Source organism: Ictidomys tridecemlineatus, chromosome 8 (genome assembly GCF_052094955.1).
Source record: "Ictidomys tridecemlineatus isolate mIctTri1 chromosome 8, mIctTri1.hap1, whole genome shotgun sequence".
Lineage (NCBI taxonomy): Eukaryota > Metazoa > Chordata > Mammalia > Rodentia > Sciuridae > Ictidomys > Ictidomys tridecemlineatus.
The window spans coordinates 124,731,626-124,746,555 of NC_135484.1; the positions used below are offsets into that span (position 1 = coordinate 124,731,626).

Consider the following 14,930-nt stretch of genomic DNA (forward strand, 5'->3'; position numbering starts at 1 on the left):
TATTGAAAGGCTGGTCTAGTTCTCCGTAATGGAAAGCATTTATTTTTAATGGAAAGCATTTTTTTCTGCTTCCACTACCACCCTGTTTTCTTGTGGGTCTAAAGATAATGGTAATCTACACGCTTCATTGTGCTTTCCACAACTTTCCCTCCCAGCCAACTATTTTGCTCTGATGCTGCCTGAGATCACAGATATCCACTGTCTGCCTGAAGCACTGTGGACAGAACACTGTGTCACATACCTGAGAACATGGAGGTTCAAAACCTGCACTTGCCAGCCACCCAGTGCTTTCCCATGGAGCCAAGACATCAGAGTGGAGGTTTGAAAGCAGAGTCTGGTTTCAAGTCCTGGTGCAGTGTGGGTCATGGTCTTTCACTAAGCTCAACATTTCTGGATCTGTTTCCTTACTTACAAAAAAAAAAAAAAACCCACAAAACAAAAAGCATAATAATAGTAATGCCTACATCCCAGAAGTTGTGAGAATTCAAGGAGTATTCGTTTACAAAAATTTTGGTTGTGTAAATTGTAAAACTTCATATTAATGTAAAATATAACAATCATTAATACAAAGCGAGATGAGATTATAATTAAAATGCTAATGAAAGGAAATTGTGGTTTCAGTTGAGCTGATTAAGAGATTTTTTTTTTAGAGAGAGAGAGAATTTTTTAATACTTATTTTTTTAGTTTTTCGGTGGACACAACATCTTTTTATTTTATTTTTATGTGGTGCTGAGGATGGAACCCAGCGCCCTGCGCATGCCAGGGGAGTGTGCTACCGCTTGAGCTACATCCCCAGCCCCAAAGAGATTTTTTAAAATAAAATAAAAGATCACAGAGAACTGGGTTCCCGTAAATGAGGAGTAGTAACTACTAGAACTTGATTATTTTGGGGGGGAGAGGGGTATTGGAAATTGAACTCGGGGACACTCAACCACTGGGCTACATCGCTAGCCCTATTTTGCATTTTATTTAGAGATGGTCTCGCTGAGTTGCTCAGCGCCTTGCTGTGGCTGAGGCTGACTTTGAACTCCGGATCTTCTAGTCTCAGCCTCCTGAGCCCCTGGGATTACAGGCGTGCGCCAATGCGCTGGCTCTAGGACTTGATCTTGACGCGGTCCATGGTTCTCCCCGCCTTTATCTAGTGTCTGGGCATCAATCAAGTCTCATTGATTTCACTCCTTAACTTTTACTTTTCTAAGATGCTGTGTGCTTGAGGGGCTGTAAAATTTTCATTTTCCCTCACCAAGTCAACCCTCCTCCCCAAATTTTTAGTGGTTTTGTGATTTTAATCGAGGTAATTTGGTCCATATTTTTTCCAAGAGTAAAGGGGAAATCCTAGCATGAAGTGGGACCAGTGGCTATCAATTGGTAGGTGGAGCGAGTTGGTAGGGCAAGGCAGTGCTCTCTCTGCGTTAAAATTGGGATGCAAACTCCTGACCTTGGCTAGACCACCGACTGTGCTGGGTCACTTGGCTACGTAGGAGGTGGCTTGCGCACTGCTAACCAGCGGAAGCAGGCGGGATTTGGGCGGGGTTGCGAGCGCTCTGGACTTTGTGCCCGGGCGGAGTGCTCCAGCCACCCGCTACAAAGACGTTACGCGCGGAAATCAGATCGGGGCTAGACTGGTGAGTAAGGCAGCGAAGAGTGGCGCTCCTTGCGGTGGAATCTGATGGAGGGTATTTGTCCGGTATTGCTCCATCCTTCACCTCGGCAGGGTGAGGCCCTAATCTTGGGGAAACTTCCAACTTGTGGGATCCCAGACTTAGCCAGGTGTGTGTGGCTTGGTGCAGTGTCCACTCCCGCCACCCTGGGGGCTTGCGCCAAGGAAAGGGTCCTGGCACGTGTTGAGTTGTGATGCCAGAAAAGAGGGTTTCAGGACAGTGCCGTCCAAGTCAGTGAGTCTATTTCAGAGCACCGAAGCTGTTCGGTGAGTGTTAGCCCCTGCTGTGCGCCGCAGTGGTGAGCAGAACAGCCGGGCTCCCACCGGAGCGCTATGTAACGCTGTGAGTGAATAGTCGGGGCCCCAAGCAGCCACCAGGAGCCGTGATCTGACCGGCCTGGGAGGCACAGTGACTGGACAGTATCCTTGGGAGGCCTGAGCAGCGACCCAAAGGCCACGTTAGAGGGACGAGTGTTGGGCTGTTCGCTGAAGGGCAGAATATTCACGAGGCTGAATACCCGGGTTTGGGACCTCGAGGGCACATCCCACAAAGCCTTGAGGGTGTGTTGGGGATTTAAGGGGCATTTTGAGAATTTCCTGTGGGAAATTATGATAGGGTTTTGGTTTGGAGAAAGACTGATTTGGTTCAGGACTGGAAAATGGCGACACATTCCAACAGGAATTGCTTTCTGGAAGGGTGGGGACTGGCCGGTACGTGTAAGCCTGCTGTGACTTCCGGCCCCTTAATAGCCAAAAGTCTGGTGAGTCATATCTAGCTTCCTTCCACTCCAGACCCCTGTTGAGTTCCGGGGTCCTATGGACAAAGAAAGTACTCGCGTAGGCCGCCAGAGAGACAACCCTGACAGAAGATAGAATCCTGATCAAGGACCTCTTCCTGCCACTCTCATCAAAAGCCATCTTAAGTACTGATGACAGCAGAGTTCTTCCATGCTGGCGAGTGGAAAGGCAAGTCTTTAAGGACATTATCATTGAGGCCGTTTAAAGTGCAATTGGCTGGAAAATAGATCTCTTTACTTCATAAAAATGGCCATGAATAGTCTTGTTATCTCCCCTGATACTGGTTCTTGAACCCAGAACCCAGGGACACTCTATCACTGAGCTACATCCCAGCGCTTTTTGTTTTTTGAGACAAGGTCTTGCTAGTCTGGCCTTGAACTTGGAATCCTCCTGCCTCAGCTTTCTAAATCGCTGGGATTTCTGGCCTGCATTACCACACCCAGCTGATCATAAATTGCTGAGGTCCAGGGTGGTCCTGAAGGAGGAGTGGCGTGGGCGAAAGAAGAAGAGTCAGGACGAAAGGTTGCAAGTTATGAGCAACTTCCAGAAGACATCTCTCTCTACCCCTGGAGGGACCTTTATTTTTATACCTTTTTTACAGGTGTGTTTTTCAGGTAGTTGATGGATAGCTTTAAAGCCCGAAACTTTTTTTATTTACATAATTTTCAGGAGTTACAATCTTTTCTGACATACATTGATTACCTAAGATATTGAGTACATTGTTCATTATTTTTCTGTAACCTTAGACAATCATGATTAAGCTTTTACGTTTTCATGTCAATCACTAGGTGCTAGGCGACAGCAACTAGACTACATGACTCCTGACCTATTATTCACTTCTAACTTTCAAGCATACCTATAATTATTTCATTAACTTTTAACTTTAAAGCATACTTATGATTATTGGTAAGCTTTCTTCTAAACTAAAATATATCTATGTTAATTTTATATTATTCTATTTTTAATTTCTAAGATAATTTCCTTTTTTCTTATGACCTATTCAACTGCTTTCTTAAAGAACTTCCTTGATCCTTGGTCAAAGCACACCAATTCTTATGTCTTTGTAATCTTTAAAGGGCAGGCTTTACACCTCAACTCCTATGTCATTTATATTAACAGTGTGTTTTCCATTTTCATCATAAGTTTCTGTGTAAAGCAAAGGAGGGTCTATTGGTTGGGGAATGTATTTTTATTAGCCTCTTGTCCTCGAGGGGATACCATAAGCTACATACTGTGGTCCTTGTACTGTTGGCGCAGCAATTGTTTTTCTGTAGCGAGGCTGTTGTACAGGTTGTGGCTTCAGGATGGGGTTGGGGGGGTGGGCTAGTGTGTAAATGATTAACCATGGGATAAATATTTCTTGTTGTTCAGGCTTGAGGAATAACACTATTGTTTGTATCTTGAGAGACATTGAAATACACCTCATGGCATATCTCAATTGTATCCTTAGTCTCATTCTGGGAATTTTCCTGCGACCTCAGGCAATATGCCCTGTTAATAATCCATATCATGAATATTATAAACAAAACACTTAACATTCCTAATGGTTCTGATTTGGTGCGGTGGTATGCTGGTATGGTGGTGCTGTGCGGTACTGCCTTGTAGGTTGTTCCTGCCTTGCAGACCTGTGGCAGCATCCCCCATGCTGTGACCCTGTCAGACAGAGAGTGCAGGAATGCCTTCACCAATAAATAGTCCTTTTTTTTCCCCCCCCTCATGAATAGCCTTGAAAGGAAAAGGGAGAGAGGAGAGAGGAAAGAAGAAGAAAGTAACTTCAGATTCTAGGACTGCAGTTATCATCACATCTTTGGAGGTACCCAATTCACTTTTACTCAAATGTCATTTTCCTTGCTGGCATTTATTACTTTCATTACCCTTCCAAAAAATGAAAGGAGAAAAAAAAGTCAACAGTTTAATATACTTTTCTTAGCATCTGAAGGGAGGGAAGATGTGGGTGAGTGGTTGTTAGCAGGAACTGGTGTTCTAGCATGTTTGCATCAGAGCAAGAACTCTTTGAAGTGAGCAGGGAGCTACAGTGCTTGGCACATTGTGACTCCTGAATAAGTGAGAGCTGTTGTGTTGTTGTCAGTATTATTCTTTACAAGCATTGTGCTGTTTAGATGCTCTCTGGCTCACAATGACATGATTGTTTAACTAATGTATTTTGACTTTGCAGTGTTAGGAAAGCCTTACCCATTCAGTTGAGATTGTACTTTGGATTTTGAATTTGGATCTTTTTCCCAGGCTAGTGATATACATATAATACTCTGATATTCTCTCCTCTCTCTCTCTCTCTCTCTCTCTCTCTCTCTCTCTTTTGGTACCAGGGATTGAACCCAGGGGGGACTCAACTACTGAGCCACATGCCCGAACCTTTTTTTATATTTTATTTAGAGATAGGGTCTTGCTTGCTAAATTACTTAGGGCCTCACTAAGCTGTTAAGGCTGGCTTTGAACTTTTGATCCTCCTGCTTTAGCCTCTAGAGCCATGGGATTACAGACATGCACCACTGTGCCCTGCCTCTGATATTGTCCTGAAGCTGTGTAGTGTCATTGAGCTTCAGCTTCTTGTTAGGCACATGATAAGGAGAGGAAACAACTGATACTCTGCAGTGTGCTTTGTTGCTAAGCCAAGGTGTTCTGTAGGTTAGGTACATTAAATGCGTTTCTGATTTAAGACTTATCACAGGCTTCGGTTGTAGCTTAGTGTTTGCTTAACATGCAAAACCCTAGGCCTGAGACCCAGCACCAGGAGAAGGAGAAGAAGAAAATCTAGGTCAAAGAATCATTTAAAATATATATATATGTGTGTGTGTGTGTGTGTGTGTGTGTGTGTGTGTGTGTGTGTATTTATCTCTGGAAGAGATCTTAGAGAATGTCTTCTTTATTTTCACATTTCCAATGAAACCAAGTCAGAGAAAATGAAGAGACTCATTCGAGGTGGTTTATGACAGATTCAGAAGATTCAGATCTGGATGCCCTAGATATATGCTTTTCAGTGGTACTGAGTAGGGTTTCAACAATTAACTTTCCCATGGATCAAGAGTATCTTCTCCAAGTTACTCAGCATTTCTATATTTGCATACTTTAAGATGGTGCCAATAATTGTTACCTCAATGGGCATTGCTAAGAGGTTTCAGTGATACAGAGTAGAGGGTTAATAACTCTTGGTGTTCACTGACCAAATAAGGAGTTGTTTCTTTTTTTTTTTTTTTTTGAGAGAGAGAGAGAGAGAATTTTTAATATTTATTTATTATTTCTTAGTTCTCGGCGGACACAACATCTTCGATTGTATGTGGTGCTGAGGATCGAACCCGGGCCGCACGCATGCCAGGCGAGCGCGCTACCGCTTGAGCCACATCCCCAGCCCCAGGAGTTGTTTCTTACTCTCCTTCTTCCTCATATGTTTTGTTTCTCTCTGACCTCAGGTTCCTAGAGGTAGGCACCAGCCAATTCCATAAAGCAGGCTGAAACAGAAGGTAGACACCTGCCTTCAGCCTGGCATTACTGGACAATGGCAGCTGAGCGAAGGATGACCAGGTCCCTGAATTCTGCAGCCCAGACTTTGAGGGAACCAAAGGTGTTCTCAATGGTAAAAGAGGAGACTTTGGACGGCACAACAAAGAAAGAAGACAGTCCCTTGAAGCAGAAGTGCTTGTCACGGGAAGCCATATCAAACCCTCCAGACTTTGCAGGGCCTCTCCATCTGCCCAGTTTTGGGGAGGTAGAGAGCTCTAAGAAGGAGTACAGTCTTCCTTGGGGGCTAGGTCAGGAGTGGATAAAGCTAGAAAGAGACACCACAGAAGAGAAGGTACGGCACTCTTAGGTGGGTGGGGTGGCAACATCCTTTCAGGAAGCCAAGAAGAGAGACTGTGGTTGAAAGTAAGGAGAACTAGCTAGAAAGAGGGAGGGACCAGGTCCTAGTCTCCAGGAGCTCTTTCATCTATTCTCCTGCCTGTGGGTCTTTGCTTTTCTTTTCTAGTCATATTCTGCACATCCCACTCCCTTTCCCACCACATCTTCTTTTCATTTTTCTGCATCTTTCCTTTCCTTTCTGTAGGTCACAGTTGCTGGCTTAGTACCTGTCTTTTTAAAATTTCTCTCTTCCTTCCATGGTTTTATTTTTCTCTTAGGTTTTAGTTCTCTGAATCTTTTTTTGGGTAGGGGAGGGGGTATCAGGGATTGAACTCAGGGGTATTCAACCACTGAGCCCCATCCCCAGCCCTATTTTGTATTTTATTTAGAGACAGGGTCTCACTGAGTTGCTTAGTGCCTCACCATTGCTGAGGCTGGCTTTGAACTTGTGATTCTCCTGTCTTGGCCTCCTGAGCCACTGGGATTATAGGCATGCCTGGCTCAGTTCTTTGAATCTTGAGTGTCATGTATATACACACTCTGAATCTGTTCTACTCTTCCAGATGCCTGTCACCTTTGAGGATGTGGCAGTGAATTTCACCTGGGAAGAGTGGGAATGTCTAGATGCCAGTCAGAGAGCTCTTTACCAGGTTGTTATGTCAGAAACCTGCAAAAACCTGGAGTCTGTGGGTAAGAGGTGGGGTCCTGAGTCATTACCTGGGCACAGTTAGCTTCACTGAACTAGTTCTGTGCCTTCCAGATGTGGAAAATATGGGTCACTAAGCTCGGGGGTAAAAGGAAAAGAAATGAAAATCTGCATAAAGGCAGACATAACACTTGTAACATGATGACAGAGTTCTCTGAATATGCAAATTTGTCTATTCGTCCAACCTATATTTATTATTTCACTCATGTGCCAGGCACTTAGAATCTGGCCTTTTGCAATGTGTTTCTGCATCTAAGTGTACAGATTAAATTTGTTTTTTAAGGACTTAAATCATAATTGTTTATTTGACTCACAGATCTATAGTCTGGGCAGGGCTCAATAAGGAAATCTTGTTTTGGTTTAATATGGTGATGGCTGGAGTGGCTATTGGGGCTAGAGGATCCATTTTGATGATGGATTATTCATGTGGCTGATAAATTCACAGTAGCTTTTGACTGGAAGCTTGGACAGGAACCCGAGTTCCTCTTCCTATAGAATTTTCCATAGGGCTGCTTGAGCTCCCTTCTAGCATGGAAGCTGGGTTGCAAGAGGGGTTTTTTTGTTGTTGTTTTTGTTATTCTGGGGATTTAATTCACGGGTGCTTTACCACTTAGTCACACCTCCAGCCCGTTTTATTTTTTATTTTGAGACAGGGTCTTGCAAAGTTACTGACGGCCTCACTAAATTGCTAAGGTTAGCTTTGAACTTGCAATCCTCCTGCCTCAGACTGCTGAGTCTCTGGAATCACAGGGGTGAGCCATGGTTCCTGGATGAGAGGATGTTTCAAAGGACAGGATGTGGTAGCTACTGATCTACTAAGGCCTGAGCTTGCAAGTTGGCACATCATAAGTTCTGTCACATTCTGTTCATCAAGTACAGAGCCCTCCAGATTAAGGTTCTTAAAACAAGCATATAAAAAGTAACCTGTTTACCTCAACAGATGTGAAGGGTCCAAGCCTGGTCCCAGCTTTACTCTTTCTTTCATTACCACTTACCAGGAGGAATATTTCTGCCTAAATCAGATGTGGTCACCAAGCTTGAGAAAGAAGAGAGACAGAAGAAAGCAGATCTCCATCAGCCAAACAGAGAAGGCCTCCCTTCAGGTAAGAGTTGCAAAGGAGACAAAATCAAAAGGGCCCAAGGCAATCCCTGGAAGGGTGGAGAGCTCACTGAGAGAATAAAGGTTCTCTGTGTTCTCTCCTATCATCCATTTTTCCAGCCTGGTTAGGCTTGGAGCTAAAAGAGACCTGGAGATGAAAGGCTGAATCCTTGACTTGGTGATGAATGTCTAAGCCTTTCAGGACAAATGATGTCTTATCTGAGTAGCTTTGTCAGCTAATACCCCTATGATGAAAATTTCTTTCCAAAAGAAAATAGAAGCAGGATAGAAAAGTTGAGGGTGGATTGGAGAAGGGAAGACTTATTCCTGGGAGTAGAATAAGGAGTAAGAAGATATCAAGCCAGACTGATTACATCTCCCAATTTGCTAGACCTGTCCTCGTTTATACTTCTTATGCCAACTTGATAGATTTTTTTTTTTTTTTTTTTTTTTTGGCGGTACTGGGGATTGAACTCTGGGCTCCTTGCATGCTAGGCAAACCTCCACTACTGAGCTATGTCCCTATCCCTTTTTATTCCTATGACACTTAATTAATTGATTGATTAATTAAGGAGCACTAGGGACTGAACCCAGGGGGCTCTCTACCACTGATCTACAACTCCAGTCCTTTTTGTTTTTTATTTGGGTCTCCCTAAGTTGCTGAAGTTGGCCTCTAACTTGCCATTCTTCTGCCTCAGCTTCCAAAGTAACTGAGATTACAGGCCTACACAACCATGCCTGGTTTCCAGTTTAATTAGTAATAACATATCTTTATTCTCAAATGTTCCAATTTGCATGATATAGTAGTCCTCCTTGGACTGGGGATAGAGTGCTCCCTTATCCACAGAGAAGTCTTCCAAAACCCCCTGTGGATACCAGGCACAGTGGAATTGGCCCATAATCCCACCTACTTAGGAGGTTAAGACAGAAGGATTGCAAGTTTGAGGCCAGCCTAGGCAATTTAGCAAGACTCTGTCTCCAGATAAAAAAATAAAAAGGGCTGGAGATGTGGCTCAGTGACAGAGCATCTCTGGGTTCAATTTTCAGTAATGGTACCAGGGACACTTTACTGCTGAGCTACATTCCCAGTCCTTGCCCAGCTAAATTTAATTTATAAATTAGGAACAGTACGGCATTAAACAATAATAATAAAATAGAACACTTATAAAAAAAGTTCTGTGAATATGGTCTTTTTTCTCTCTCAAATTCTGGAATTTTCCATGTAATATTTTTAGACTGTGGTTGATTGTGGATAACTGAAACCATGAAATTTAAAGTCACAAATATGGTAGATTACTATACATTGTGTGGTCATTTGTGGATATCTGTGGAGTGAGTGTCTGTGGGAGTGTGGACAATATTGGAATGGGAAAATAAATTTCAAGAAATGTGGCCATAAGTTAAAATATAGATCTCTGACATTGTTGGAAGATTCCAGTTAAACTTTTATTTGCTTATAATTTTTTTTTATAGTTGTGGATGGACAGCATGCCTTTATTTGTTTAGTTTTTTAGGCAGTGCTAAGAATTGAACTCGGTGCTTCAAACATGCTAGGCAAGCGCTCTGCCACTGAGCCTCAGCCGCAGCCCTATTTGCTTATAATTTGAAAAGCCTAAAGTTATTCTTGTCTCCATCCTATGAAGTTTAAGGGTGAGGGTAAATGTGCAGGTGGGAAAGTGATGGCAGAAGGGGAAGTGGCTCACACTGGAGGGAGAGGTTGTACTGGCCTTTGCCTTGTGAATCTTGTGTCATTGATACTTCCTCATTTGCTACAGGAGACAAGAAAGAAGAACTTCAAGAGCCAGGTCAGAATCTGAGAAATGAGGGGACTAGTGATGACAAGAAAGTCTCCCTTATTCACAGAGGGACAAGCCAGAGACCACCTTCTGGCAGGATCTCAGTGTTCCGAACATCCCAACCTGGGCCACCCTTTCTCTGCAACACCTGTGGCAGGTGTTTCAGAAAGAGCTCCCACCTCCACAGCCATCTCTCCAGTCATCAGTTTGTTCACAACCCTAAGCAGACTAACATCTGTAACCGGTGTGGAAAGTTGTTCTGGAGCCGCAAGGCCCTCAGCCACCACAGGCGCAGACATCATGGAGAGAGGCCCTTCCGTTGCTTACTCTGTGATAAGACCTACTGTGACGCTTCTGGACTGAGTCGGCACCGCCGTGTTCATTTGAATTACCGGCCCCACTCGTGCTCTGTGTGTGGGAAGTGCTTCCGGGACAGATCTGAGCTCAAACGCCATCAGAAGATACACAAAAACCAGGAGCCAGTGGCTGGAAACCAGAAGCATATTGTGAGGATTTCAGGCACCACAGCTGGATTGCGGGAGTCCATTGTCACAAGACAGAAGTCCATCCAGGGACTTGTGAACCAGGCACCAATGGCTAGGATCCAGGAACCCAGATTTAAAACTAAGAATTCTGTGACCAGGACACAAGCACCAGACAGTAGATCCTCCTACCGGAATACCAGATCCAACTCTATTACAGTGCAACCCTCAAGATTCAAGGTCTTCTCTTGCCCACATTGTCCCTTGACTTTTACCAACAAAGCCTCTCTCTCCAGTCACCAGAAGGTTCACCTCACAGAGCAGCCTACCTGCTGCTTCTATTGTGGCAAGTCCTTCAGCTCATCCTTCTGGCTCTCCAAGCACCAGCAGACTCACTGGAAACAAAAGATCTACCGATGCCCCATCTGTGACCTCTGCTTTGGGGAGAAAGAAGACCTTCTGAATCACTGGAGGAGCTATAAAGGCAAGGAACAGTACCTAGGCAGTCCCCATATATGCTGGGTAATCCTGGGCCAGAGCCTTGGCTGCTTTCATGATTCCCCGCGACTGGGAAGGATTAGAGACATGGAGGAAATAGATCTTCAGGAATCCATATCCCCAGGAGAGATACAGTATGGGAGAAGGCATGCAAAGGAGACCAGGCGAAGGAGGCAGTGAGGATCTCAAAACATAAATAAATGACCTTTGCAACAGAGGTCTTTGTGTTTGGTTTTCCTGAGGACTGACCTCCAGGGTCAGGAGGCTTGAGTAGGGGGAGAGAGGTGAATGGATGATGAATAAAATAAAAAAGAAAAGGGAAAGGATGTGTGCATATAGAAACTCATTAATTAGCACCTAACTTGTTTCTTTGTGTCTGATAGATCATCACGTAGTATTTGTTGAATAAAACAATGTCTACTGTGATAGGTATGAAGATGGGAGAAAGGGATTAGAGGAGAGAAAGTGTGAGGGATGCAGAGAAGTTGTGGAAATAGAAGGGAAACCATTCTAAAGTGGATGTGCTGCTCAGTTCCCATGCATTGCTTCCTGTGGCCCTCCATAGGCTGCATAGACGAGATGGAGTTCTGGCCGGGATTCTATGTTCTCTCCCACTTCCAGGTCTTGGTTAGGGCTCCCTACATCCTCACTCTGCAGCTCATTCAGCTCCCTCTTTGATATTTTGGACTCTTCCTATTCCTTCCCTTCTACCCTCTCAGCTCTGCTCAATAAGGGCTCAGTCTTGGAAGAAACAACCACCATTTGCAAATTAGATGTTCTGTAATTGGCAGTGAGGAGGATCTTGGTCTTGTTTGTGGGAGAACTCCTCCTGTCTGTGTTACTCTCCAGCACAGGTGTCCTCTGATGAAGAAAAGAGACCCACCTGGCTTTAGCCAGAGAGGGCTTCCTAGTGAAAGATGGAGAGGAGGAGAAACATGGGAAGCAAAAAAATGGCAAAGGAAGGAGCTGAGGAAAGGAAGAGAAAAGGTAGATGACAGAAGGGAAATCAGTTCTATTTTGAATTCAGAATGTTTCTAGAAGTGGCCAGTGAGTGTGCAACTTGATGGATGAGACATCCCCAAGGATCAGTCTCTGGACCCACCAGGCTCGCCTCCAACCTCGTCAAAATGCCACGGCACTCAGAAGGGATTTCCTAGAAGAAGGAGAAAATAACTTGAAAAATCAATGTCAGAAGTTTCTATCATGAAACCCCTGAATCTGGGAAATGAAAAGACCCCTGAGGACATCTTATTTCTGTGGCTGCCTTGGTAGTTGGTCTCGGAGGTGAAGCACTGGGCAGCTGCTGTTGAGAATGGGAGGGGAGATTCCTACTGGAGGGCACTTCGGGTAGAGCAGATGAGACAGTAGATGGGAGCAGCCCAGCTTCCCTCTCTGCCACCTGTAAACTTGAATCTGACAACTGCCTTCTTCCCTCTCCCTCACAGGGTGAGTCCTCCTCCACCATGCTTTCCAGCCCCTCCTGTCCTGGGATTGGGCATCTTCAGTAACCCCTTCTTTGTAGCTTCAGTTTCCCTTTCCTGGCTTTTTGTTCTCAGTTTATAAAAAAGAGAAGAGAACTTACTTAGTTCCTCAAGAAACTGCCCTGCAAACAAGAGAAATAAATAGATGATCAATGGAAGATGGCTACCCGCTCTCACATCCTCCCTGTGGACACTCAACATGACCCTTCCCTTTCCATTGAGGGGGCCCCACAGATTTCGTAAGCAAATCTCCTAGCAACTCCTCTGAGGAGCCTGCCAATGGGCATGAGGACAGAAGAGGAATTCCAGGGTTCTGGTTGCACTGTTTCCCAGTCAGGGCTGCCTGGGTCCCCCACTGCTTAGTGATTCTATTTACTGTCTCCTCCCCACTACCTCACCTGCCAGTCTTCGATGTAACCAGTTGTAGCAGATGATCAAGGCAACCAGGGGTCCAAGAACTGGTACAATTACAAACAGGGTTATCTTCCAGCAGGGCACCCTCAGAAAGTGGCGATCTGAATTGTTCATCAAACAAACAGGGTTAATATGTATTTCCGCTCATATTCACCTACTCTTCTCCTTTTGAGGCTTCTGGTCCAAGAACACCAAAGGACTCAGGATAGAGTCCAGGGAGTCCATGAACTTGGATGAGAAGCACCACGTCTTTATTCACATCACAGTATCAGCAGTACCTGTACTTTCATTGCCACCGGAAATCACAGATGTTTTCCATCCCATTGGAGTTGTTACAAAAATCTCCAGGTGCTGTTTATGTTGAGAGTTGCTGCTACTGTATTTATGTGTTACTTTTGTTATTTGTTAATATATCAGTTTGTTTATGTGTTGATAGCTGTATTCCAACACAGATTTTGTTGTAATCCTATGTGTAACGTGTACATTTAAAAACTTTCTGGGGATGGGAATGTGACTTGGTGGTAGAGCATTTGTTTTAGCAAGTGCAAGGCCCTGGGTTTAATTCTCAACAAAAAAAAAAAAAAAAGAAGAAGAAGAAGAAGGGATCCTTTCATGGTACAAAAAGAGTTCAAAATCCTACAAAATAAAGATCCTCTTGCTCTTACATGTGTATGAGGCAGCAGGAAAGGCTACTCAGCATAGTGAATGCCTGTGCTCTGCCTAATGCCATCTTCTAATTTCTATGAAATTCATTCTTTTCAGCACAAATATTGGATGCTCTTCTGTTGGCATTGTCCTTAGGCACAGAACAATCTATAGTAAATGAAAAAGACAGAGACCATATCCTCAAGGGATCAACTTTCTCTTGGGGCTTGTGGCATTACTGCTCCAAAAAACCTTCCCTGATTAGTTGAGTATGGTTACTTGGTCTACACTTATGAAAATTCACTCTGCCATGTAAGTACAGTAGATATGTGTGTTTTGTTTTGTTCTGTTATTTCAAGTATGTTTCACCTCTCCAACTATACACAAAGTTTGTGTTTATCTTCCTTTTGTAATTCCTAAAAGAAAAATGTGTAAGGATTTAACACTTTACATTTGTAAAGGAATAGAAAAGACAGTAGAATTAATTGGACATAACTTTCCTAGCCCTGTATTTGTATACACGACACATCATGTATGAGTACAAGAGTGGGAATATAAACAGAATACGTTATATTTTATGTATGTATATTCTGCCAAAATACATTCTACTGTCATGTATAACTAAATATTAAAAAATTTTTTTAAATTTTGTAAAGCTGTTGGTATAGTACCTGGCACATGGTATAATAGTATTTGCTATTTTAACCAATCCTAGATGCAAATGATGACATATTTAAAGATAGAAAAAAGAGGGAGAATAACCATCAGAAACCAAAGGTTCTTTTTCCTCCAGGTGACTGGAACCTGGTTGAAAAACCAAGTTGACCCGGGAGGGCCCTGAGACACCTGACTTACCGTGATATACCTGTACTTACCGAAGGTCCGGTGAAGATTCTCTGAAAGAAGAACAAATAACAATGGATTTAATAGGGCCATCTAAGAGCATCTTTTCTTCTCTTGAGTCTGTTATTTAATCACTTAAAATTTGTTCTAGTCCTGACCCAGGAGAGGAAGGGAAGCTATAGGATTTTACTTCTGCTCTGGCTAAAGGTACGGAGAGGAAGACCCTCTACAATTCGAGGCTGGTTATTGTTTTATAAATAGTGAATTTCCCAATTGAAGAGGGAGGGTAGCTGGAACTTACCTATTTCTGCTCGGAGTTTTCCTAAAACAGAAAAAGGCAACATTTTTAGTTCCTGCTCTGGCACTAGATAGGAGTCTGTCCATACCCAGTGCCCAGTGCCGTAGCCCTTTGCGCAGGCTATTTCTCTACAGCCTAAGAGTGTCTGCAGGAGAGCAGGAAAAGGTCTAGATTTGAAACCAAGGGTTTGGCTCTGTCCCTGGCTATTGTCTGGATTGAATAGTGAAACAATGCAAAAGACTTCTCTAGTCCAGAACTTCAGTAAATAGGATGTGAGGGGCAAACATCTGTCAACCCGTTGATTGCCAATGTTGATTCAGCTGATCTCGTTGGCTAGGCAGGTGTCCCTTTCCT

At 43.7% G+C, this 14,930-nt stretch overlaps 2 protein-coding genes across 3 annotated transcripts in view; one reads left to right on the top strand and one right to left on the bottom strand.

The window, feature by feature from the left end:
* The first annotated feature begins 1,517 nt into the window (after nucleotides 1-1,517).
* Nucleotides 1,518-14,090, top strand: Zfp57 (ZFP57 zinc finger protein). The gene is made up of 7 exons (XM_078020417.1): nucleotides 1,518-1,716; nucleotides 2,454-2,627; nucleotides 4,184-4,272; nucleotides 5,724-6,270; nucleotides 6,878-7,004; nucleotides 8,019-8,123; nucleotides 9,895-14,090. The coding sequence occupies exons 4-7, from the start codon at nucleotides 5,974-5,976 to the stop codon at nucleotides 11,073-11,075; spliced, it is 1,710 nt and encodes a 569-aa protein (XP_077876543.1). The 5' UTR covers nucleotides 1,518-1,716; nucleotides 2,454-2,627; nucleotides 4,184-4,272; nucleotides 5,724-5,973; the 3' UTR covers nucleotides 11,076-14,090.
* The window catches only part of Mog (myelin oligodendrocyte glycoprotein), a 40,616-nt gene continuing 37,573 nt past the window's right edge, over nucleotides 11,888-14,930 (bottom strand). For both annotated transcript variants that reach the window (XM_040282251.2, XM_005338820.5), the window contains exons 4-8: nucleotides 14,580-14,600; nucleotides 14,311-14,331; nucleotides 12,775-12,891; nucleotides 12,478-12,498; nucleotides 11,888-12,048 (exon numbers count right to left, since the gene is read on the bottom strand). In XM_040282251.2, coding sequence (XP_040138185.2) covers nucleotides 12,035-12,048; nucleotides 12,478-12,498; nucleotides 12,775-12,891; nucleotides 14,311-14,331; nucleotides 14,580-14,600 — 194 coding nt within the window. In that variant the 3' untranslated portion in view covers nucleotides 11,888-12,034. The remainder of the gene's footprint in view (nucleotides 12,049-12,477; nucleotides 12,499-12,774; nucleotides 12,892-14,310; nucleotides 14,332-14,579; nucleotides 14,601-14,930) is intronic.

What these genes read in the sequence shown, in the direction of transcription:
- Zfp57 (XM_078020417.1), top strand. Translation starts at nt 5,974, where the DNA reads ATGGCAGCTGAGCGAAGGATGACCAGGTCCCTGAATTCTGCAGCCCAG. An exon ending in GAGACACCACAGAAGAGAAG is followed by an intron (nt 6,271 to 6,877) that starts GTACGGCACTCT and finishes CTACTCTTCCAG; the next exon opens with ATGCCTGTCACCTTTGAGGA. An exon ending in CAGAGAAGGCCTCCCTTCAG is followed by an intron (nt 8,124 to 9,894) that starts GTAAGAGTTGCA and finishes CATTTGCTACAG; the next exon opens with GAGACAAGAAAGAAGAACTT.